This window comes from Cupressus sempervirens, chromosome 10 (genome assembly GCF_028749045.1).
Source record: "Cupressus sempervirens isolate cs-2001-9-10 chromosome 10, ASM2874904v1, whole genome shotgun sequence".
Taxonomy (NCBI): Eukaryota; Viridiplantae; Streptophyta; class Pinopsida; order Cupressales; family Cupressaceae; genus Cupressus; species Cupressus sempervirens.
The window spans coordinates 85,664,420-85,688,156 of NC_143127.1; the positions used below are offsets into that span (position 1 = coordinate 85,664,420).

Below are 23,737 nucleotides of genomic sequence, written 5' to 3' on the forward strand. Positions count from 1 at the left end.
TATGATTCGACATCCAAATTTCTAATTCTATTACCATTTTAATTTGATAAAGTCAAAGCTATTGAATTGATTTCAGATTTTCTTGTTTCATATGCATGGTGGGAGATGTTTGGCATTAAGGTGCCAAATTTATAGAAGATTGCGATTCTCATCTTGAGCCAACCATCTAGTGCATTAGGATGTGAACGTAATTGGAGTCTATTCGAGCATATACACTCGAAGAAGTGCAATAGGTTGGTAGTGTAACAATCGAATGATCTTGTCTTTGTTCACTGCAACCTTCGCCTTTGCCATAGACATATCTTGGGCACCGTTACATCATTGATTGTAATAGAGACTGTTGATCCACATGCAGAGTGGAACATAAAGATTGCTGATCCTGTCTTCAATGATGAAGACATGGAGTGGGTTGATTAGGTGGATTGGGAGGTTGTGGTAGTAGCAATGGCAGTTGAGGAGGCCAGAGCGCGATGAGACAAAGTGTAGGACCTTGAGGCTAGGAATGATGAATCCGAGTCTGATGATGAGGTTTATGTGGGTGAGGGTGAGGATGAGGTTCAACCTCAAATAGAGGGAGAGAGGATGGCTCTACAGTCTTCCATGACTTATCTTAGGCGTACTCGCAGGAGGACATAGAGTACTATGAGCCTTCGTCTTCTACTGTTCTACATAGGGACATCATACTATTAAGAAGAGAGCAAAGAACCCTCTTTGTGCATTGCAGTGATGGATAAAAGAAAATGCTTTTCTGAGCACTATGATAGAGAATATGTTGAATACACTTCAGTGCGATCCAAAAGAATATTACTACGAGAGATCAAAAGGATCACCCAAAGTGGTGATGATATACTTCCTTATGCGACTCAACAAGCACAAACATGTCTCTAGAATGATTGTCCATTACATAGGTGAGACTTTGAAGACCGAAACAATATGTAGACATGAACTTTTAAAAGTCAACTTGAATAAGAGAGGTTACCCAAAAGTCACAGACATAAGGCGACACCTCAAAATACTACATCAAGCAAGGAGGCCTGCATTAATATAGATATCATTATGGATGAAATAAATCAATGATAGATATATGCTGATTCATATCCCCATGGTATGAGGATTTCCAATGATTACCAAAATGAGTCAATTCCAGACAAGATATTTTGTTAAACAAATATTGTTTCAGGCCTGTTAACTTGAATCACATGCACAATGACGATTTGACTTGTGTTGATTAAAATGTATGTGCATGATCTGTGATAGAGAGTGTGATTGTGTTTGTGTGATCTGACTAACTTGTGATGCAGGTCAAGGTGTAATTGCCTAACTTGCCTATTAGATTGTTATTCTAATAACAGATGTCAAGTGTTAGCCAAAACAAAATTAATGAGCCCACAATAGGCATATTAGAAATTACCTCAATACACATACACTATAGGCATTTCCCATTGGCTCGTGAGATGAGAGATTCTCCAACGTAGACCAATCAGACCTGTTGCTGACTCTAATAAATGTCTGTTCTTGCTAGAGGGTTTAATGAGACCGCTGTGTGATGAACTATGTGATGAAGACCATTTATGCAAGCAACGAGTTGAAGAACCAACCACAAAATTTGGGAGGTGTTTATAGGGGCATCATACCAATCCTGAGCCATATGTATCAACTTGCATACTTGAGGACTGAGGATACTACATACTTGTCATGACTATGGTGGGTGGAGTATGTAAAGACCTCAGTAGCTACTAAAATGTGGCTACATTATTCATAGGTATTATTCCCCACAAACCAAACATATAGACATGAAATGCTTACAGGTACTGAATGAAGTCTGCAAGCTATGTAAGGTTGGGAGCTTTAAGATATTGTGTCTACAGAGATATTGACATAGTGCATGAGGAAACAGTCAAATGCTTGATAAAGTATTGAAAGCACATATAATGTCTCCATTGAGCAATAAAGAATATAGGCAAGATTCAGATTTATTTGGGATAGGTCTCACAAGTCAGTTTTATTGTTATTTTTCTTGAGCGGTGGAGCATCCAATGTCGACTTAAGTCCCAAAAGTTGTTCTCACAAACATAGCATAATCAGTGAAGTAGGAAGAAAACACATTATATCGAGACCATAAACAAGAAATGGAAAATTGGTGCAAATCTCCCCTACTATGAATGACCTAGCAGTCCATATGGCTATGTCTCCAAGCAATAGCATCTATGACTAATTACATTGGCCAAAAGAAAGGATAAATTTCAGGAAGAATATATCAGTTAAACTTATTCGTGCAACTCATCCACCGCCAATGACAATAAATAAATATTAGTTTAATGGGAGTTAGCATCAATTGGTGTTGCAAATCAATATTAAGGGAGTTAGCAATTGATATGATCAAACAATTGAATAATCTAACCAGTCCCCAATATTATTGTTAGCGAATAAGGAAGCCATTAAATGAATTATTTCTCAATTAATTTTAAAAGCAGTAAGAGATTGAAGAGGTGGATAATGGTGGTTATTATGATAACATCGTTGCAGTACTAAGGATTTAATAATTAAAAGTAAATATTAGTTAAGAGATATATGTCTCTTTTCACTCAAGAGTTGGAGAACTTATAAGCTCAAAAGTTCAAAACATATATCAAAATAACAACTAGAGTGTAGAATAGTAGAAGGCTAAAGCTCATAGTAGCCTATGTCCTAAAAGTACTCTTAAGATAAGTCATGGAAGACTATAGAGCCATCCTCTCCCTTTGTCTGAGACTAAACCTCATCCTCACCCTCATCTACATAATCCTCATCATCAAACTTGGATCCATCACTCCTAGCCTTAGGGTCTTGCACTAAGGATTTAATAATTAAAAATTGCACTCCAAATAGGCAGATCAGACTATACGGTGCAATCTGTTAATTTTTTTTTCCCATAAACAACTTTTACCAAATATGGACAAATTTATGGTCAAAATTTCCCGAAACAGCCTCTTAGACATAATGGTGAGCTTTAATTTGCTGCAGGTTGCTCTTGAATATCTCTGGTCCTCAGTTTTGCAAATATGGCTTCTTTAAGCACACTAAGATCTCTCCAAATAGGCTACTTAGAGATGCTCTAATGGCTTTGATACCACATAGGAATTTGCCAATAGTGACAACCACCATCCAAGAGGTAGAGGCCAATGAATAGCACAATAACAAGAGCGACAAGATGGAAAAAAATAAACTGAATTCTTATCACTATGCAATAACTGAACTGCAATACATGAGATAATCAATTGATAATGGATAAGTACAATGTAGAGGTGCCTCTTTAAACAAGCAAAACAATAAAATACCATGATAATGATAAGATAACTTATCACCTACATAAGGTGGATCATCCTCCATTGTGCAATGAAGTATGCACAACAAAGTGAGGATGATAAGTCTCTAAAGTTGGAGACAACACATAAAGTGTAAATGTGATGACAACTATCATTATTTAATGTGGAACTTCTTTGACACCATGTGCTAATAAAGGTTCCAACTCCTAAGTGTCTCAAACACAAACTATTATGTATGTGTTAAGTAATATTAAGTAAAGTGTAATTAATGAATAATTAATTACACCAACAATGGTGGACAAAAACTGAATTGTTAATGCATTTACAAGTCAAATGAGGGTATTTCTTAGAGTGTATGTGTTGAAAGATGTTCCTTGAATGCCCACAAGTATATGAACTACATTGTTTGACACAAATTATTTATTGATACTCATTTTAATTTCTTGGCATCTTGGCCAAAAAATCCAACTCAGTTACAATTTAAAAAAATTAAAAAAATTGTACAACTAAAAAAATATGTTACAAATTTATAAATACTTGGCTTCAACGTATTTTTTTTCCTTTATACAACACAAAGAATAGTAAAGACAACTTTGCAAAGGCTGGTTGACGATTTTGTGATTCAAGGAAAAATCTCTTGATGCATTGGAATAATAAGACTTCATTTACTTCTTTAACATGATTGAAGGAGTTACAGTAAAACAATGTTGGATTGAGGATTTGTTCAATGATATGGAGGATGCAATCCATTTGTCAATCCCATCTTGAAGACCTTACATATTGGCATGTACTTGCTCATGTTTGGTTCATTGTCCCCTTAATAGCATCTTCGGTCCCATCATGGCTTCGTATAAGTAGTCCTTTGGGGATTTTTCCAATTATATTAATTGCATGATAATGTGTACTGTGTAGACTTGTATCATGCATAGTGTGTAGACTTAGACTTAGTACATTGCAAGCCCAAAGTTTTCAACTTGGTGAAAACTTCGCAGATGCTTGACACACACTTCACAAAAACTTGTGAACGTACCGAAAATCACAATATCTTAAAGAACCATTATTTTTGTAAAATTGAATTATGTATTAAATTAAAAAACGGCATTTCAAAAGAGAAAATGCTGATTTTATTGCAAAAGCTGTTAGAGTGGGGTTGCTGTTGCACTAAAAGACTGATTTGTCAATGCTCGATACAACCACTCAACTTATAGTACACAGGAGGCAGTTAAGCCCTTTCACGAATCCTAAGGGGAGTGCTGAACAAATTTCCAACAATCTCCCCCTCTGCATTAATCGAGGGTTTGAGGATTTGAACTTTGTGACCAAGCTCTGATACCATTTGTTAGAGTGGGGTTGCTGTTGCACCAAAAGACCAATTTGTCAATACTTGATACAACCACTCAACTTATAGTACAGAGGAGGCAGTTAAGCCCTCGTCACGAATCTTGAGGGGAGCGTTGAACAAATTTCCAACAAAAGCAATATGTGAAAAGTGTTGTTGGAAAAACGGGCAGTTAGACGGTTGGTCTGTCTGAGGAAGTTACACAGACGTGTCGATTCACCTTGCATCCTCACGGACATCATATGTATGCATTTCTCTCTTGGATTGAGACTCGTTTGTATGGATAAAACTTGTATGTAGCAATCAATTGATGAATACAATGCTGTCACATTCTCTTTATATCCATTGTTGGGTACTTGACTTATGTGTGCAAGTACTCTCTATTAATCCACGAGGGAAAACATTTGGTGTCATTGCCCATCGAATCTGGGAAGTAACAAATTGAGTGAATAAATGAGATTACCATTTGATGAGATTCGAAATGGGAGGACTAATGTCGAAGGCATTACAAAACTCTTTGAAGGGGAGCACCCTCTGACAATTGAGTTCCTTGTTTCACTTCACACAACCATCAAAACTTTTGTACGAAGCAAAGTTGTATGAGGAGAGGTCAACGAAAACCTTGTGTGGAATGTGCTCAATTTTTGCCCTGCGACGAATATATTGTTGCATCAACTACCTCGTCTGTTGGCGCAGACAACCATAGCACAAAGGAATTGAAGGGAGGAAGTAGAGCGTAAGTAGTGCTGACAGCAAGTCCTTTGTGACTTTGTCAAACGTAACCATTGCGAGAAGGAAGAGTGTGATGGCACTCGGTGAAGAACAAACCCATGAGCTTTAAGCCTTAGGGAGAAGAATAAAGAACACTGGAAAATTCATAATAATGAGATCACAAAGTTGATTTGTTGTACAAAAATATGAATCAATAAAAGTGTTCTACGTTTTGTTTTAAGATGATTATACTGTTTGATTAGTTTGATGCCAAATCAATTAAACAAAAATAAGAATAAGAAGCAACAACTAAATGCTTTAGAAGCCACACATGATGCTTTCATTTTTGCCCACCAAGTAGATTGCCAACGAAGGTTAAGGCAACTCGCCAAAGGACAGCCAACCAACTGGTTAACCAAAGGAGACCACGGAGGTGGTACCGAAGGCAACCGCGGAGGTGTTATGGGAGAGGCAACAACTAAAGGGGAAGACTAATGTTTGCTGGAACCTAGGAGAGTAAGAAGTAGGGAAGAGTCGTGTGTGGAAGTGAGGTAAAGGTCAAATTTGATTGAAAAAACATGGGAACAACTTCTCAACTTGTCCATCATGCCACGGGTGGAGGAAACAAGGAGCAAAAGGGAAGAAGGAACCGACACGACTGAAGGTGCCAAGGCGGCACAAGTGCGTGACAACCAAGACACCCTATTCAGTCCTCAATAAGACACTTAGTTCCACTCTGGTATGCCAAATGTGAGAAGATAGTTTGGTAGTAGAAATTTAGGATTTGTCCCTATTATGCCCTTGAACAATACATGCAACGTGGGCAGCTAGACACAAACCCACCAAGGGTACAATTCGTACAACAACCAATGGTGATGGCCACAAATAAGCAATAATTGTTCAAATTCACGAGTCAAGTAGACGAGGATCTTGTTAGGAATTGTTGGACTTCGGAAACCATATGGACGGCCAACGAGTCACCGACAAGGATGAGTACGTCAAGCAATTCCCCGCCACATTGAGAGGAGCCATTGATTGAAATTTTGATGTAGACAAAACACGCATGACAACATGGGCAGATGTAAAGAAAGAAATTCAAATAGAGTTCAAATTATTGAGAGATGATAATGAGATTCTTTCTGAAATCTATAGTGTGAAGCAAGCAAAGAATGAATTTGTTGGGGCCTACGGGCAACGATTGAAGGAGTTAATCATAAAGATGGCATTTGCCTCAACGGATGAATTGAAGTTGTGGTTCGTCGAAGAACTAAAGGCCTCCATCTGAAAAAGATGAAGATAGTACCTCCTACATTGTACGATAATGCGTATAACCATGCAATGGACTTGGAAAGCGAATGCAAAACCTCCAAGAAGAGTAAGTCCTCGAAGGATGACTCCTCCGAGGGAAGCAACGATTGGGATATCAACCAAGAAAGTCCACGCTTTACAGAAAGATTTCCAGAGAATGATGAGGGAACTTAAGACAAGGTGTGGTGTACGGATTGCGAGGATGTTAGGCACATGAAAGGCTCATGTTCGAAGAAATCCTTCTGTGACATTTGTCAAATTGATGGATATTCCACGAACGAATGTGCCAATGAACGGAGGGCCAGGAATCGACAAGTGTTGTTCATGCAAGAACAACCTTCCACATTTGGAATGAGCGGCCAACAAAACAATAACAATACTGCATCATCCGACGGCTACAAAAATAACCGATGAGGAGGCAAAGTAAACAATAATAACAAGCGCCCTTAGATCCATTATGATGCGAAGGGGAGGTTGATGATTCAATGCAAGAATTGTAATTAGTGGGGACACTTTGCTTGGGAGTGTCAGAAGGAGGAGGCTCCACAAAAGTTGTGTAGGTGGTGCAGATTGAGAGACCATGAGGAGGCCACATGTCCCAAGCCTGGTTGCAACCTCCTTGATGTGGAGAAAGGAGACAAAGTACATTCTAACAATTACAAGGGCACAAGTGAAAAAGGCCACCTACCTTGACCCTCGTATGGAAAAGCAAAGACAACTCAAGGCGAAAGATGAGATTGAGAAATAATTACATGCTTGAAGGGACCTAGGAGATACCCTCGACACTTCTACTCGAGCCATAATAACAAAACATTTTAAAGTAGATGTTGTAGTTAGAAGTACCTGTGAAGGTCAAGGATCTCGTGGAAAAGATGCCACTTTTAAAAGCAACCCTATTCAGTAGCTCAATGGTTCTAACAAGTACAATGGAACAAATGAAGGATCCTGGTAGCTATGCGGAAGATCCGATGTCATTGGCTATAAATAGCAAGTGAAATCTTGCAGTAGTGGAGATGGGCATCCTCGGTGCCATCCTCCCCAACACGATTATGGATGGTGGGTCAGGGGTGAACGTTCTACCGGAGGACACTTGGAAGAGTTTTGGAAAGTTGATGTTGTGGCTACTGACCTTCAGCTTACTCAGGGTTGATCAACATGGCATCAAACCCTTGGGAACCTTAATGGCGGAATAGGTAACCATCGGTACACAACCATCCATTTTGGACTTCGTGGTGATTCCCCTTAAGCGTAAAGGATATGATGCCATCCTAGGAAGAGGGTGGTTGGTGATCGCCAAGGAAAACCATAGCTAGAAAAAGAATACCCTGTCATTCAAAAAGGGGGGAAGAAAATTTGTAATGGATCTCAAAACCCAGTTGGTTGGCGAAGAAATGACATCTTCATCAGATTCCAAATCTGACATTAGGGGAGACGAAGGGAAGAGGAGCATGGAGCCTAACAACGAAGGGGTATTGGAGTTGGAATACGACATAGAGTTCATGGATGGCTTATTCCATTGGAAAATGAGTGACTATGAACTATTCCCTCCGTCTTGTAATGTGCTTGAAATTGAAGATCCCAACGAGTTTCCTTAGGAATACAAAGAGTACAAGGAAGGCGAAGTAGAGGCTGAGGATAGTCCCGCCCACCAATTTCCTAAAGATGAGCGGATCCAATATAAGGAGGCAAAACTAAAGGAGATAAAACTCGGAGACGAGGAGAACCCAAAGACCATCCTAATGGGGGATGATTGAAACTCGGTGTTAAAAATGACAACATTCAAAATCTTTATGGAGTATAGGGACATCTTCGCCTAGACGTACAAGGACTTGAAGGGTGTACCTCTAGAGCTATGCGTACATCGAATTCCTCTGGTCTTCAGAGCCCAACTTGTATGGAAAAGGTTGTACAAGATGAACAAGAATTATGTTGCAAGGGTAGAAGCCGAGATTGAATGAATGTTGGACTCGGGTATTATCTTTCGGGTGGACACGAGTGAATGGTTCTCACCCATTGTGATTTCCCTGAAGAAGTAAGCAAACCAGATTCACATTTGTGTAGATTTTCAATGTCTTAACGTGGTAACCATTAAAGACTTGTTTCCCGCTCCATTTACGAACATATTGAAGGAGGTTGTCGGCCACAAAATTAACTCGTTCATGGGTTCTACGGAAATAACTAGATATCCATTGTAGAGGAAGACAAGTTGAAAACCACCTTCATAGTGGAGGACAATGTATACACTTCCAATCGAATGCCCTTCAGCCATTGCTATGCATCAACAGCTTTCTAGTGGATTGTCTTACACATCTTTGATATGATATCCACTGGGAATTTTAAAGCATTCTTGGACAACTAGTCCATATTCAACGATCTGGACAAGCACATTGCAACTTTGGGGGAGTGCATGAAAAGGTGTCAGCGAGCTCGTCTAGCACTTAACCCTAAGAAATGTCAGTTTATGGTGCCACAAGGGAAGCTACTTGGGCACATAGTGTGCAAAGAAGGATTAAAAACAGATCTTGATAAGGTTTGGGTGATAGTGGAAATGGAGGCTCCTATGGACATAAGTAGTGTCAAATCTTTCCTCGGCCACATCGGATATTACAGACGGTTCATCAAAAACTTCGCACAGATTTCATATTCGATGGATAGGCTCATGAGGAAGTGGAATCGTATGCTTGGAAGGGAGAACAAGAGGAAGCCTTCAGGGACTTGAAAACAAGATTGTTGGCAGCCCCTATTCTTGCATTTTCAAATTGGGACAAAGAATTCCATGTACATATCAACGCATCAAATTATGCCATCGGAGCCACCTTGGCTCAGGAAGGGGTACATGGATTCTATCACCCAATATACTTTGCAAGCAGGGTGTTGTTGAATGTCGAGAAGAACTATAGCACCATCGAATGGGAGGCCCTTAGAATGATTTATTCAGTCCAAAAGTTCAAACACTATTTATTGGCAATGCCATTCACCTTGTATGAGGACCATCAAGCCCTTATGTACTTGGTTAACAAATCGATTATTCAAGGGAGGGTGAGTCGATGGCTCCTCTTACTCCAGGAGTTTTTGTTCAAGCTTGTTGTGCAGCCAGGCCGTAGCCATGTTATTTCAAACCAATTGTCACAGATTAAGTTTGGTGAACCACCAGTTGGGGTAAATGACGACTTTCTAGACTCCCATTTGTTTTATATTGCCGTACTCCTGAAATGGTATACAAGTATAGGGGAGTACCTATCTTTGGACATGCCTCTAGGCGAGCAAAGGAAGTTGGTTCTCAGGAGTAGGACCTTCCAACTAATTAATGGAATGCTGTATAATTTGGGCATAGGCGAAGTCTTGAGGCGTTGTATGATACAGGAGGAAGTATCGAGTGTGCTTCAAGAAGCCCACGAAGGACTTGCAAGAGGACACATGGGTCTTGATACGACGACAATAAAAGTGCTCTTAGCAGGCCTATAGTGGCCAACTTTGTACAATGATGCCAGAGAATGGGTGGTTAGATGTGGTACATGCTAATAGGCGTGGAAACCCCTCAAACGAGATTTTATGCCTCTCAACCCTTCCCATGCCCAGGAGTTATTTGAGAGATGGGGATTCGATTTTATTAGACCTTTAAAGGCTAGTCATGCTTGACGATGTTGGTATATTGTAGTTACCACAAAATATTTAACGAAATGGGTTGAAACACGTGCGCTGGTAGATAACTCAGTACTAAGTACGACGAGGTTCATTTACAAATTCAATTAACAAGCGATAGAGGTGGTCATTTCGTGAATCATGTCAGCTAATAGATCAGTAAAGTTGTGGACACTTGATGGTAGAGAGATTCTAGATGCCGTCAAAGGGTTGAAGCTGAAGGTCTACTACAAGAGGCAAGGAAGCCATTGCTCAAAAGAGTGAAGTAGCTAGGATTCTATTAAGAAAACGAAAACAAATAAAAACCACGATCATTGTCCCATGGATATTGTCTTGCGAAGATGTGTTCCATGGACAAGCAACACATTGTAAACCATGTGTTGAGGGAAGAGAAAAAATGCATTTGGCAAGGGAGAAAACCATTTGACCATGGGTAACAAAAGGCCACATCGAGGAGCGGACGTGGGAAGAGAAAGGGAGAAAACTTGCACAAGGCGCACAAGTTATCAAGGGTTTGCAGAGAAGTGGCAATTGAGGATGCAACCAAGACAAGTTTGAATCAAGAAAAGTTAGCAGCTGACGAAACACGACAAAGGAAGCAAAAAGTATATAAGGGTAGCGTGCGTGCACAGAATACAACAAAAGAAGCAAAAAGTACACAATGGCTGCGTGCGTGCACAAAATTTGGCAAAGGAAGCAAGAATTATACAAGGGTTGCATGTGGACTATTGCGGGAAGGAATTTGACGCGACAAGAATCATTCACCCACGGATGTTTACTGCATAGATTAATTAAGAATTGCACACAGATAATGGACACGAACACGAACAACATAACTCTTATTATTCGCATATGCCAGAACATTACATTATGCTTGATTCATAAGATTTGCTATGATGATTACAATGCTTCCCGAAGGGGTTATAAATACTTTTCGACGAACCTTTCCGAAGGTATCCGTCGGCCAGATACATCATGTCCGCTACAAACTATTTACTTGTCGGCTACATAACAAGAACTTTCTCGAAGGGACCCGTCGGCTGATACACAATTTCCTCCGTCGGTTGATACACAATTTCCTTCCCGAAGGGACCCGTCGGCTGATACACAATTTCCTTCCCCAAGGGACCCGTCGGCTGATACACAATTTCCTTCCCGAAGGGACCCGTCGACTGATACACAATTTCTACCGACGACATCATCCCCCCCAAAAAGAAAAGTCGTCTCTTGATGACTATTACAAAATCTCTGAGACAAATCAACAACCAAAATACATTGACTGACTAACTGGTCTTCAACACTGTCACCTTAGCCAATTTGACATCTGACCTTGATAGCCACCTGTGTCGCTTTTTGCCTTCCAATTTCGGGTACACTGAACCAAGTGTCGCTGTATTGCCTTCAACTGGATGATCAACTCCTCCCGAGCTCTCTATGCATCCACCAAGACAGCCTCACGGCCAACACCTACTTGCAGTGCCTCTGGTACACAGACACTCCATGTCTGCAGCAGCTCCAAGTCTTCTCCATTGGTTAGACTCCCACGACTGATATTCACAACAACTGGGGGTCCAAGGGGCAACGCCTTCGGCGGGGTTGAGGGGCAGTGCCCCCGCTTTGCGCCAAGTGTGCTCCTTGTCGCAGTATAGGGCGAGGTCGAGGGGCAGTGTCCCTCGCTGCCAAGACCAAATTAGCACTTTGAAACCCATACAAAACTACAGGGAACACACCATTTCTATAATTTTCTACCAATTGTACACTCTTTCTGGCAATCATTGGTTCTTCCTCTACCCTGTGGCATCATCTGATACTCATTCTGAGCATTCTTGATTTGTCGACGTTTTTTTTTTTGAAAACCTCTTGTCACCCTTCTGTACTACCAAATAGCAAGTAGAAGCTGTATGCCAAAACCCCACTCTTCAGTATTTGTAATCTTGCAATCCAAATCCGTACACATGATATGCTTGAAAAATTTGTACAATTACCTTGCATTCCAAATTATAATTTTTGTACGCTGTCTTTACTTCCAAATTTCGTACGCCGTACGGCCAAAATCCAGTGTCAATGGATTTCTTCAAAAATTTGTACAACACATGTAGAAATCCGTATTGATCAAACCCCTAAAAAATTCGTATGGTCACTATACTAGAAATACGTACCATAATTGTTGTTGAAAATCCGTATTGGGATATCGTACGGTGATTTCAATAAAGTTCGTACGTTAACCTTCTCAGGCTATTAAAATCCGTACGGTGGTCCCAAAGTTACAATATGCAGCTCTTTAAAAATCGTACATTGCTAAAAAATCGTACTATACTAAAACCGTACACTAGCCTTCAGTTAAAATCCGTACATTGTATTAAAAATCGTACTACAGCAAAATTGTACACTTTCAAATATGAAAAACCGTACAGCGCTACCTTTTCCTTCAAATATGGAAGCCGTACGATATTCTTCCCTTCAACTATGAAATTTGTACGGTACTGTTTTCTTCAACTATGGAAACCGTACGACACTTTTCCCTTCAAATATGAAACTGTACGATACTTTTCCTTGAAAACTGTACGATACTTTTCCTTTTTTTTTTGTTAAATTTTTTTTGAACAACTATGTACAATATTTACATATGTATAGTACTTATAGTCTTCTTCTCTCAGTTGTTCGTCCATGGAGGTACGTTACTTCTTTCATGGCAGACATTCAACTTCGACCTATTCACTGTGTCAGCCACTTCTTTTCCGTCTAGCATCCATTGTTTTACTGCTCCATTATCACCCATTTCCCGAATTTGATATGGTCCAACCCACGTAACTCTGAACTTGCTTGGGTTGATCTTATTTCGTCCATCATCCCTCAACGCCAATTGTCCTAGTTGAAACTTGCTACGCCTGTTCTATGTCATCTCCATATCGCCCAGTTTGTTCTCGAAGCTCCGTACCATGGACTCCGTCAGCTGCCCCTTCTGGCTGTAAATAACACATCCACTCTGTAATGCTGCAACTTTTATTAAACCCTTCCACTTTGTTTCCTGTGTGGATTGTATGATATGTCTTCTTTGCCGCCGGTACCTTTCTGCTATATTTGTGGTTCGACGTAATACTTTCTTCCTGCACAATCCTAAAGTAGAATCTTTCCTTCTTTTGGGTTCGTACTGTATGTTTTGTCCTTCAACTTCAGTCATATCCGCGTTTCCTTCTTCGGCTTCTCTATGTTGCTTCGAACATTCATTTCCTCCTTCGGCTTCTCCATGTTCCTTCAGACATTCATTTCCTCCATCGGCTTATTTGTGTTCCTTCGAACAGTCATTACCTCTTTCTGCTTCTCTGTGTTCCTTTGAACATTCATTTCCTTCTTCTTTCTTACCTTCGTCGATCCTTAGCATATTACAACTTGGAAAGAGCTCGTAATCCTCTATCTGCCAGTGGTAAAGACCATTTATTGAATCTAGATCGTCATCTCCTTCCAATCGTAGGACTCCCTCCTGATCAGGTTCCATAATCTGCCTCCTCTCATCGTCTTCTCCTTCAGAATCCGACGATAGAGCTTCTTCTCCAACCATCTGAGTGTGTAGATCGATGACATACTTTCGACCTTTGCTTTCGAGTGATAAAGTATTTTTCTTCCAATCGTGCTTTGCCTTGGCTTGTATCAGCCACCCTCGGCCCAAAATGGCATCATATCCTCTCCGCTTCAGTGGGATCACAACAAAGTCCAATAGGAATGGTTGTGTTCCAATCGTCACTGGTTGCGCTGTGAGTACTCCCAATGGCTTGATTCCATGTTGATCGGCTGTTAACAACTAGAAGGTAGGTGGCCACAATGTTGGTTGTCCCAACTTTTTTCAGGTATCCTCTGGCAGCACATTAACACTGGACCCTCCGTCCACAATTGTTTCCGTCAATACAGTCTCGAGAATTCCCATTTCGACGACTGCTGGATGACATTCGGATGAGAGGGCTAACAGCATCAGATCTTCTGCACTTGCGCCACTTTCTTTCCCTTTTTTGTTCGCTGTACTTGCTCCACTCTCCTGCTCCCTTCCATGTTCTTTTGGTAGTTGAGTAGCGGGAACGATGTTTGTGAGTGCCGATCGGAGCTGAGGCATAGTGAGCAACAGATCATTTATCCTGACGGGTATCTCGGCTTGCAATATTTACCGTACAATGTTATGTTCTGCGCAGTTTCGTACGGAGGTACTCGGCGTGTCTTTCAGGTGTGTCGTTCCTACCTGCGTTGTTCTCTGGATCTCTACCCGTGCTTCCTCTAGTCTCTTCTTTTCTTCTGTCGGGTCGGGGTACACTTTTGCTTGCTGTCGTGTGATGGCCAAAACCTCTTCTTCGTCCGTTCCGACGGTGGTCAAGTTTACTCTCGACTTCGGACACCTAGCATCTTCATGATCACCAGGTCCACACCATCTGCATAACAACTTCAGTGTGTTTGCCATTGTACACTCTCGGGTGAAGTGACCCCACAGATTGCATGCGCGGCATTGAACAATCGATCTACCATTCGCATCATACTGAATTTGACTCCTTCTGCCTGTATTGTTGTTGCCGATATTGTTATTGTTGTTGTTGTTGTTGCGCCTGTTGTTTCTGTATCCGCCCGATGTGGCACCTTTCGTACTGGTGTTCCCGTTCCCTCCTGACGGGGATGCCTCCTATGTTAGGAACACTTGTTGCGGTGTTCTTGTTTTCAAATTGAAAGGGCATTCCTTTATCGGGTGTCTCAGAATTTGGCAAATCTCACAAAATTGATCTTTCGGGCATGATCCCTTCGTATGGCCTTCTTTCTTACACTCTGTGCACCATAGGTCGTTGCCCTTAGTGTCCTTGTTCATGTTTTTGAACTCCCTCATCATCCAGAGCATGTCCTTCTGAAGAGCACAGACTTTTTTGCTGTTGCCTTCATCGTCGCTGCTATCTTCTCCTGAAGGCTCGTCGGCATCTGAATCGGAGGAGCTGGTCTTCTTCTTTTGTCTTCTGGTCACTTTTGAGGTTTATTGCCCGATTGTACGCTTCAGTATATGTCGATGGTGGTACGATGATCATTTTTTTTCGCAGCTTTGGGTGAAGGCCTTCAATAAACCATCTTTTTTGGAGCCCATCTACCGGCTTATTCTCCATTTTATTGATTAAGTCCTTCAACCTCTTGGCGAAGACTCGTACTGTTTCATTCTTCTTTTGTTTGGTGTTGAATATCTCTACTACAATTTCATTATCGTCGCGTAGAAGTTGAAATTTTGCGATGAATTCCTTCTTAATGTTATCCCAAGTGTTTAAGTTTTGTGGATCAGTATCAGTAAACCAATCAATCGCAACACCTTGTAGGGTAGCGGAAAATTGTTGGATCCATTTGTTTGTATCTGTTATGCCATTTGCCCTCTAGATGGTTTCACATGTTTTACAGTGTCGAATGGGATCAACTGCTTCATCACCATCAAATTTAGGCAACTTTTCCTTCGGACCTGCCATTATCACTATATGTTGAGGGTTTTGTTGTGTACTTGCGCTGTTTTGCACTCCCGCGCTGTTTTGAGCACCTGCGCTATTCTAAGCTCTCGCGTTGTTTTGAACACCAGCGCTGTTTCCAACACTCGTGCTGTTGTCGACACCCGCACTGTTCTGCACACTTGCGCTGTTCCGCACACGCGTGCTATTTTCGGCTTCCGCGTTGTTTTCAACACCCGCGCTGTTTGCAACACCTGCGCTATTTTGGACTTCTACGCTGTTTTCAACACTCGCACTGTTTGCAACACCCGCGCTATTTTGGACTTCCGCACTGTTTTCAACACCCGTGTTGTTTGGTGAAGAAGAGGGTTCGTCAATCGAAGCTGTTCGTTCCGGAAGTATATCTCGGACGAAGAGGTCACTCCACGCTCGTGCTCCTTCGGCACTCCGAGTCGTGTGAGTCGATCTCCTTCCGTCAAGATTCTCTTCCTATGGTGTATGCATGTTCAGAAACTCCTCCCTTGCTTCTTCCACCAAATCAAGCCGTTGTCGAGTCTCTTTCAACAATCCTTTTGCGGTCTTGTTTTCGTCGGCAATCTTCTGAAATCTCCTTCGACGCTCTATTTGCTGAGCCAAAATTAAATTTTTCTACGCAACGCGTATGTCATCTTTTTCCTTCAGCTTACTCTTATTTTTGTTCAACTGATTCGGCATTTAATTCATATTCGCTTGCTTGCGTACCAGGTCCATCGGGCAACGGCGCCAAATGTTTACTGCATAGATTAATTAAGAATTGCACACAGATAATGGACACGAACACGAACAACAGAACTCTTTTTATTATTCGCATATGCCAGAACATTACATTATGCTTGATTCATAAGATTTGCTATGATGATTACAATGCTTTCTGAAGGGGTTATAAATACTTTTCGACGAACCTTCCCGAAGCTATTCGTCGGCCAGATACATCATGTCCGCTACAAACTATTTACCTGTCGGTTACATAACAAGGACTTTCTCGAAGGGACCCGTTGGTTGATACACAATTTCCTCCGTCGGGTGATACACAATTTCCTTCCTGAAGGGACCCGTCGGCTGATACACAATTTCCTTCCCGAAGGGACCCGTCGACTGATACACAATTTCCTTCCCGAAGGGACCTGTCGGCTGATACACAATTTCCTTCCTGAAGGGGCCCGTCGGCTGATACACAATTTCTACCGACGACAACAGATACCATTGGGGCAACCCTAACCGTTTTTGTTGCAACATGACAAAACAAGAAACGATTGAACAATTTAAAGTATGTACTCGACAAGAAAGAGTTGAAAGTGGAAGGACAAGATGGAAACAAAGAGTTTTGATATGGACAAAAATGCAAGAGTTTTGGCCTTGGGAGTCCGTGTTGCAAGACGAGGACCAAGAGCTTTGTCCAGTAGCAAGAAACAAAAGGTGCATTCGAAAGTGCAACAAATTGGTCCGAAAGTGGATATTTCTCACTATATAGTTCAGTTTGAAGGCTTCAATGGCAGTGAGTGTAGGTGATGGTGGAAGGAGACGTTGGATATCGACTTCGTCAAACATATATTGGTGCATGCGCAAGTGCATTGGGCCATTCAAATGCTAATGTTTTTCATACGGTTGTTTGAGCCGGTATTGAGAACTATGATCGAATCATATAACAGACATAGTAGGACGAGCTCCTTTGAATAAAAAAAGCATCTTATCACGATTTCGTTCAAAGCTCATGATTTTACTAGTCTTTGGTATTCTTGGCCAAGGAGGTCGCAAGGTGGTAACCATGAATCACAAACTTCCATAAGATCAGGAGTACTGGGTAAAGTTGGTGGGTCAAGACCTCATGATGGATGAATTTAATTCTGTCATAAAAGGCACCAAGAGTAGAGGATTGAGACGACTTTATTAGAGAAGGGCATTGGCGGTGTATCATGTATGTGATAAATAGTTGACTAACAAAAGCAAGTAAGGCTTCAAATATCGCCTTGCCATAGATTGTTTTCATGAATGGCATCATGAATGGGATGGTATATGATTGGGCATTTGTCCTGGCAAATCTAATGGAGGAATTCATGACTTTGCAACACTGTGCATTTTGCATGCCCCACCATGCCATTTGGCTATTTTTAGAAGCCACACTTCATCAAATTCCGATTGACATATTCGAGGTCCCATTGAAAGGCAAATTGGTGTAGGGAGAGATATTATTGGCGCCACTTGGACACTGAGGGCACAATAGCTAGCTAGAAGAGAGTGATATAGGGATTGAGCACGGGTGACACTGATAGTGGCCGCAAAGATACTACGAAGAGTGAGGAGACTATTTTAGAGAGTGATAACCCTCAAGCCGAGGACAATATAGAGGTGACCCGCACCATGTCTTTGCCTAAGTCATTGTTTGCACTGCCTCTTTAACCCACGACAACACACTTGACACTTACCACAGCTACTTCCATCCCACCATTTGGCCTAAGGAGGCCGCATATTGTTATGACACCTATTCTGATGCCGACCACAGAGATTGAGCAGGTGATGGGAACATAGTTGAAGTGCCCTCCCAGGTAGCTGATAGTCAGATAGTCGACGTTGTCCCTAACCATACTAGCCTAGATGTAGCTGAAAGTGCAATGGAAATACACTAGGCAGAGGTAGACGAGATTGACTTTATCGAGCCCTAGGTCAAATTAGAGGTCATTGGCATCGAGGCAGTCGTGAGCATGGCTTCTACCCTATTGGCAGAACCAAAGATCGTGGCATAGTTGGCCCAACTAGAGATGACGGATGTCCAGGTGATGGACCAAGCCAATATGTTCTTGAGATGTCAGTTATGATTTTCTCTTGTTGACGTCGGTCCCTCCATTTAGTCCCCACGACGGGAAGAGGTTTGAGCAGAGCACCAACAACACCACCACCACAGGAGAAGGAGAGTTCACCTTTTGAGGATGTGCTCGATGAGGAAGCTGTACTGGAAGTGGAAGTTGCTGCCACACCACGGGAGAAGGAGAGTTCACCTTTTGAGAATGCACTCGATGAGGAGGCCGCATTAGAAGTGGAAGTTGCTGCCATAGGAGGTATGGAGGTTGAGTTAGATCAACAGATTGGGCAGGAGGAGGATGAGGAGAGCTTTTCCTATGGGTTAGATGAGGAGAGATCTAGGGCATACATTAGAGCTTTGGAGAATGTGCGGGAAAGAGGTCAAGTGATTTGACAACATGCCTTGAATAGAACACGAGAATTGCAATTGATCTAAGCCTACATAAGGCGAACATGCCCTGAGCGGTTCTACTCTTTCTTTGAGGCAAGGGGGTGGCAAGTAGTAGAGATGCCAAAGATGCTGGCAGATTGGGCTACAAAGTTCGAGTTGGGACTAGTCAGCAACACCATGGAGAGGCTTGCACACGAGATAGTAGCAGTGTATAAAGACGCCTACTATGCTCAGTGGCGTGCAGAGGCAAACAAAGTGGTGGCTGAGAGATCCAAAGAGGTTGAGGTGAAGGCTTGGGAGGAGCTAGCTACTCATTTAGCTAGTTAGCAGGTAGCTTGGGTGGTAGAGCGAGCCTTTTACAAAATAAGGAGCAAGCAGAAAAAGGGTTAGAAGAGGCTATGGTAGCCACATTCTTACTAAAAAGGCTGTAGAAATCAACACAAGAACTCAAAAAGATCTGCGCATCCGCATGGATCAGGCTTATGAGTTGCGTCAGTTGTTGAACACTCTAGGGATTCAACCTCCCCCTTAGTCTTTGTTTTCCTAATGTATTTGTATAGTTGTCTCCTATTTTGTAAGTTTTGGGTCACCAAGAGATGACTTTTCTTATTGGGGGGATGATGTTGTTGGGAAAACAAGTAGTTAGACGGTTAGTCCGTCAAAGGAAGTTAGACGGATGTGACGGTTTGTCTCGCATCTCCTCGGACACTGTATGTATGTATTTCTCTCTTGGATTGAGACACACTTGTATGGAGAAAACTTGTATGTAGGAATCAATTGATGAATACAATGCTGTTATATTCTCTTTATATCCATTGTTGAGTACTTGACTTATGTGTGCAAGTAATCTCTGTTAACCCATGAGGGAAAACAAAAAGGGCATTTTAACCAGTATTTACCCTGCATTGACATTTTTACCCACGGTTTTTAGTAATTATAAAAATGCAATTGTTAACTTGTGAAAACTTGCCCAACAAAAAAAAAACAGAGTACTTGGCAACGCGACAAGTAGTCATAGAGTTTATGTGGTAATGTCAAATAGTTGGACGAATGGGAGGAACAACATATTCATCTATTTCCTTATTGCATTAGAACTTGGCCCTATGCATGTAAGATCAATGAATCAACCAAATGAAGTGAAATCATTACATGTACTGAGTGAAATCGATAGTTGAGTAGGACTTTGTTACCATCTGTTTCACTGGCCCAATGTGCAGAAAGGTTCTGAACTGGTGATTTCAAATTTTATAGCTCAGGCTTCCACAGCAGAATCTTTGTTCAATCAGCTGTAATCTTTCCAAATCAACCTGTTGGGTCTTGTCTTTGTTTCATGACAAATAATATTTTTAGGTGCTAGGCAATGCTTTCTAGGAAGGCAAAAAGATGGCAACTTGGGAATCCAATGTTTACTGGGCAGCTTAAGTGTGTATTCTTGTCAGCAATCCTCTATGAACCCCACTATGAACAACTTCCATAAACTTCTTCCGGGTAAACAATCCTCGAAGTGACCTATCAAAGAATGTCTACCCATTTGCTCACAAGAATTTTATTAAATTTCAAGCTTCACAAAAGCAGCAGAATGAAGGGTATTATAATTACTTCATGTTGCCAGTAATCCTCAACTCCAGTGGCAAGAACTCAACTAGGGACAACTTCCATAAAGTAAACTTTGAGGTAACAAGTATCAAAATGACTAATCAAATGATATCTGCTCCTTTGCTCACAAGAATACTATGAAAGTGAAAGCTTCACAAATGCAGCAGAAGGAAGGGGATTATCATTACCTACAGCTGCCTGACCTTCTTAGCTACCTTTGCCGCCATTTGAACATGCAGCAGAAGGAAGTAAAGTACAACTACCTGCACATTCCTAGCCCTTAGCCACCTTTTCAGTCCTTCGAACCTACAGCAGTAGCTGCTTCCTGGAGTGAGGAATCTATTAAAACAGCTTGATTCAGTAGAGAAACTTTATGGTGGCAATCATTCATGATCAAGGCAAGGACTATACAAGCATGCCAAAGTACTCCAAACCATATCAATGTCCAAGATTGTAAAGCAATTTGAAAGCTGTGTCTGAAATGATGCTTCCATGTTATATGGCCTACATATGCAAATGTTTTCCATTTCTCTTGAAAGCAGGGGCTGCATTCCTTCTTTTTAGATACTGGATTTCATGTTGCCCCAAACTAGTTACAGTTATGAGGATTTATCTTATACAAATCTTGTTTATCTTTTTGTTTTGGTTTCTACAAACTAGTTACGGGAACAATGATTCATCTAATATAAATCTTCTTAATTCTTTCTGTTGCTTAATGTTTAATAATTTTGTGCTGAACTGAACTTTAATTGTTGACCTGGCATGTAAACTGTAATCACCTTAGTGTGTATCCCTATGTTTTTGATTAAGGTAAAATATGGTATTTTGAAAGGGCCCAAACAGTTATACAGAGAAACTACCAAAAGCTAGTGAAATAAATTCAGAGCCACCTTAGGGCACATCCCTATGTTCATACCGAGTTTGATATATGGTTTGTAATATTTGTTTTAAATGGATAATGCTCTATAGTTCTTCTAATCTTAGGTATGTTTTGTTCTGATTTCACTATGTAAATACTGTGTTTTATGATTTATCCCTTTTGATTGATTTTTAGTGGACTATTTACTTTGTTTCAAATGAATATGCCCCTGCAAAACTGGACAATTGATTTTTTCATTATTTTGATTAATTGCATTTCATGGCAGGTGTACAGATGCTTTACAAAAGCATCTTGAGCAGTCTGTATTAAGCAGATTGCCTTACGGGTATCAATCCATGCTTAGGCAGGCTATTTCAAGTGAAGAAGATGATATGGGTATCCTTTTGTAGGTTAAATTGTTAATCTATAGAACATTTATATTTGATAGAAATAAAATAGATGGTGCAAGAGTCGTACTGAATGATGATAGCATGTGCATTGTGATGAGTCATTTTTAAAGAACTAGTTAAATACACCCTCGTTTTATTTTTGGTTGCTATTGAAGTAACAGACTTCTCGCTGATCTTTGACTTGATTTTAGTACCTGAACCAAAACTGGACACATTTGTTTTCTGCAAGATTAGGGATGCAATTGGTTCCGTTCAGATGGATGAGAAGTATGTGATCTTTCTTGGATACTCAGCACAATCTAATTATTGTGTTTAATAGGAAACAGATAGAAATTTCACTATTTTAAATTTTGTTCATCATTTCTTTCAGGGGTGAAGACATTGTAAACTTAGTGGAAGATGACTTTTTTATTTTGAGATATAAGCCAATACAAAGGCTGGTTGAGACTGGCCAGATTGATTTGGTATAGATTTGATCTACAGCAGTCCATTTGAGCAAAAGCTCTAACTGTGGACTTTTTGAGATCAGGGAACCTTGTATTCCTTTGGTGCTAAAAGCAAAATCTGAAGTTTGTTGAATATCATATTTCTCGAGGATCCCAGTATGAGAATATTATTACTTGTACTTTGAAGACTTAATTAGTTTTATGTTTATTTATCAAACAAGGATTACTTGGTGGAAAAGTTGATGGGTGCATGCAATCGTACCTGGCAGATGCCGGTCATGATTTGTAGGGAAGTGAAACAGGAGGGATCTTTACCCTGATGAATCATTGGTGTTGTCTCACATGTAAAATGCTGTGCGCTGTAAAACTAAAAGCATCCTAGCAAAACAAATCATAAATAACTAACATGAACATTTGATCTGGATATGATGTAACAGAGACTGGTTATGAGCAGTATTAAATCACGTCTTTTATAAGATTGCTAATGTAAATTATATTTCAAGTAGATATGTAATAAAGGTATGTTGGAAAAGAACTTGAAGCTCATGTATTCAACTCTTCATTATTTGATGTGACCAATATGAATAGTTATGAAAATGGGGAATAATTTGTGATCATGTATAGACAATTCTTTGGTACTTTGGAAGTCAGAAAGGAAATTCAACATGAATTTTCAGAACATGCACCAATTAGACATATTATTAGTTACCGGCTGAGCTTATTTTGGCATCTATTCAAGTTACATCTTTTTAAATGATGTATTAGATGCTTGATTTTTTTCAATTGGTCATTTTAGTAATATTTAGCTGATAGGCTATATTATGGTGGGGTTGATGCCAATAATTTCTGATGGCTGTATGCTGCTGCCGGTATACATTTTTCAACTTAACACAATACTGCCCTGAAGATTGCCCAAGATTTTAGTCTCATAGAATGCCTTGGTTGGAGGATACACAAAATGGGTTTTTTGAAATGGAATTAGTAGGTTTGAAACTGAAGTCAACAGCCTTAGACAATAATCATTCTGTGCCAAAATGGCAGCTTTATAAACTGGTATGGTTAACCATCAGAATATAATTACAGGTATATTTTTGTCCGGTTTCATAGTTTTAAATGCTCTGATAGTTATGTACACAATGTGGAAGCATACACAATGCATGTGAACTGTTTTAAATACATGTGTGATTCCATGGTATTCAATGATTACAGGATGCACAAAATGATATTATTTGCTAGTTTGTAAAGATTTATAAAACAATGCCTCAGCCAGATATTATATCCTGAAGTGTGGTGATTACAGGGTACACACAAAATGAGTATGTTGGAAACGTGTTGGAGGTATTTAGGTAAATGCAATCGACAGGTGTAAAGCCAAACTTTATAACCTTTACCAGCATTCTGCTGGATTGTGCCAAATTGGTGCGTTCAGGATAGAACATGAACAT

The 23,737-nt window shown here is 40.6% G+C and overlaps 1 protein-coding gene across 1 annotated transcript in view; it reads left to right on the forward strand.

The window, feature by feature from the left end:
- The window catches only part of SLD5 (DNA replication protein-like protein), a 37,011-nt gene extending 14,243 nt beyond the window's left edge, over positions 1–22,768 (forward strand). The window contains exons 4-6 of the mRNA XM_089803164.1: positions 21,723–21,832; positions 22,038–22,113; positions 22,217–22,768. Of these exons, the coding sequence (XP_089659290.1) occupies positions 21,723–21,832; positions 22,038–22,113; positions 22,217–22,316 (286 nt within the window). The 3' untranslated portion in view covers positions 22,317–22,768. The remainder of the gene's footprint in view (positions 1–21,722; positions 21,833–22,037; positions 22,114–22,216) is intronic.
- The last annotated feature ends 969 nt before the right edge of the window (positions 22,769–23,737 follow it).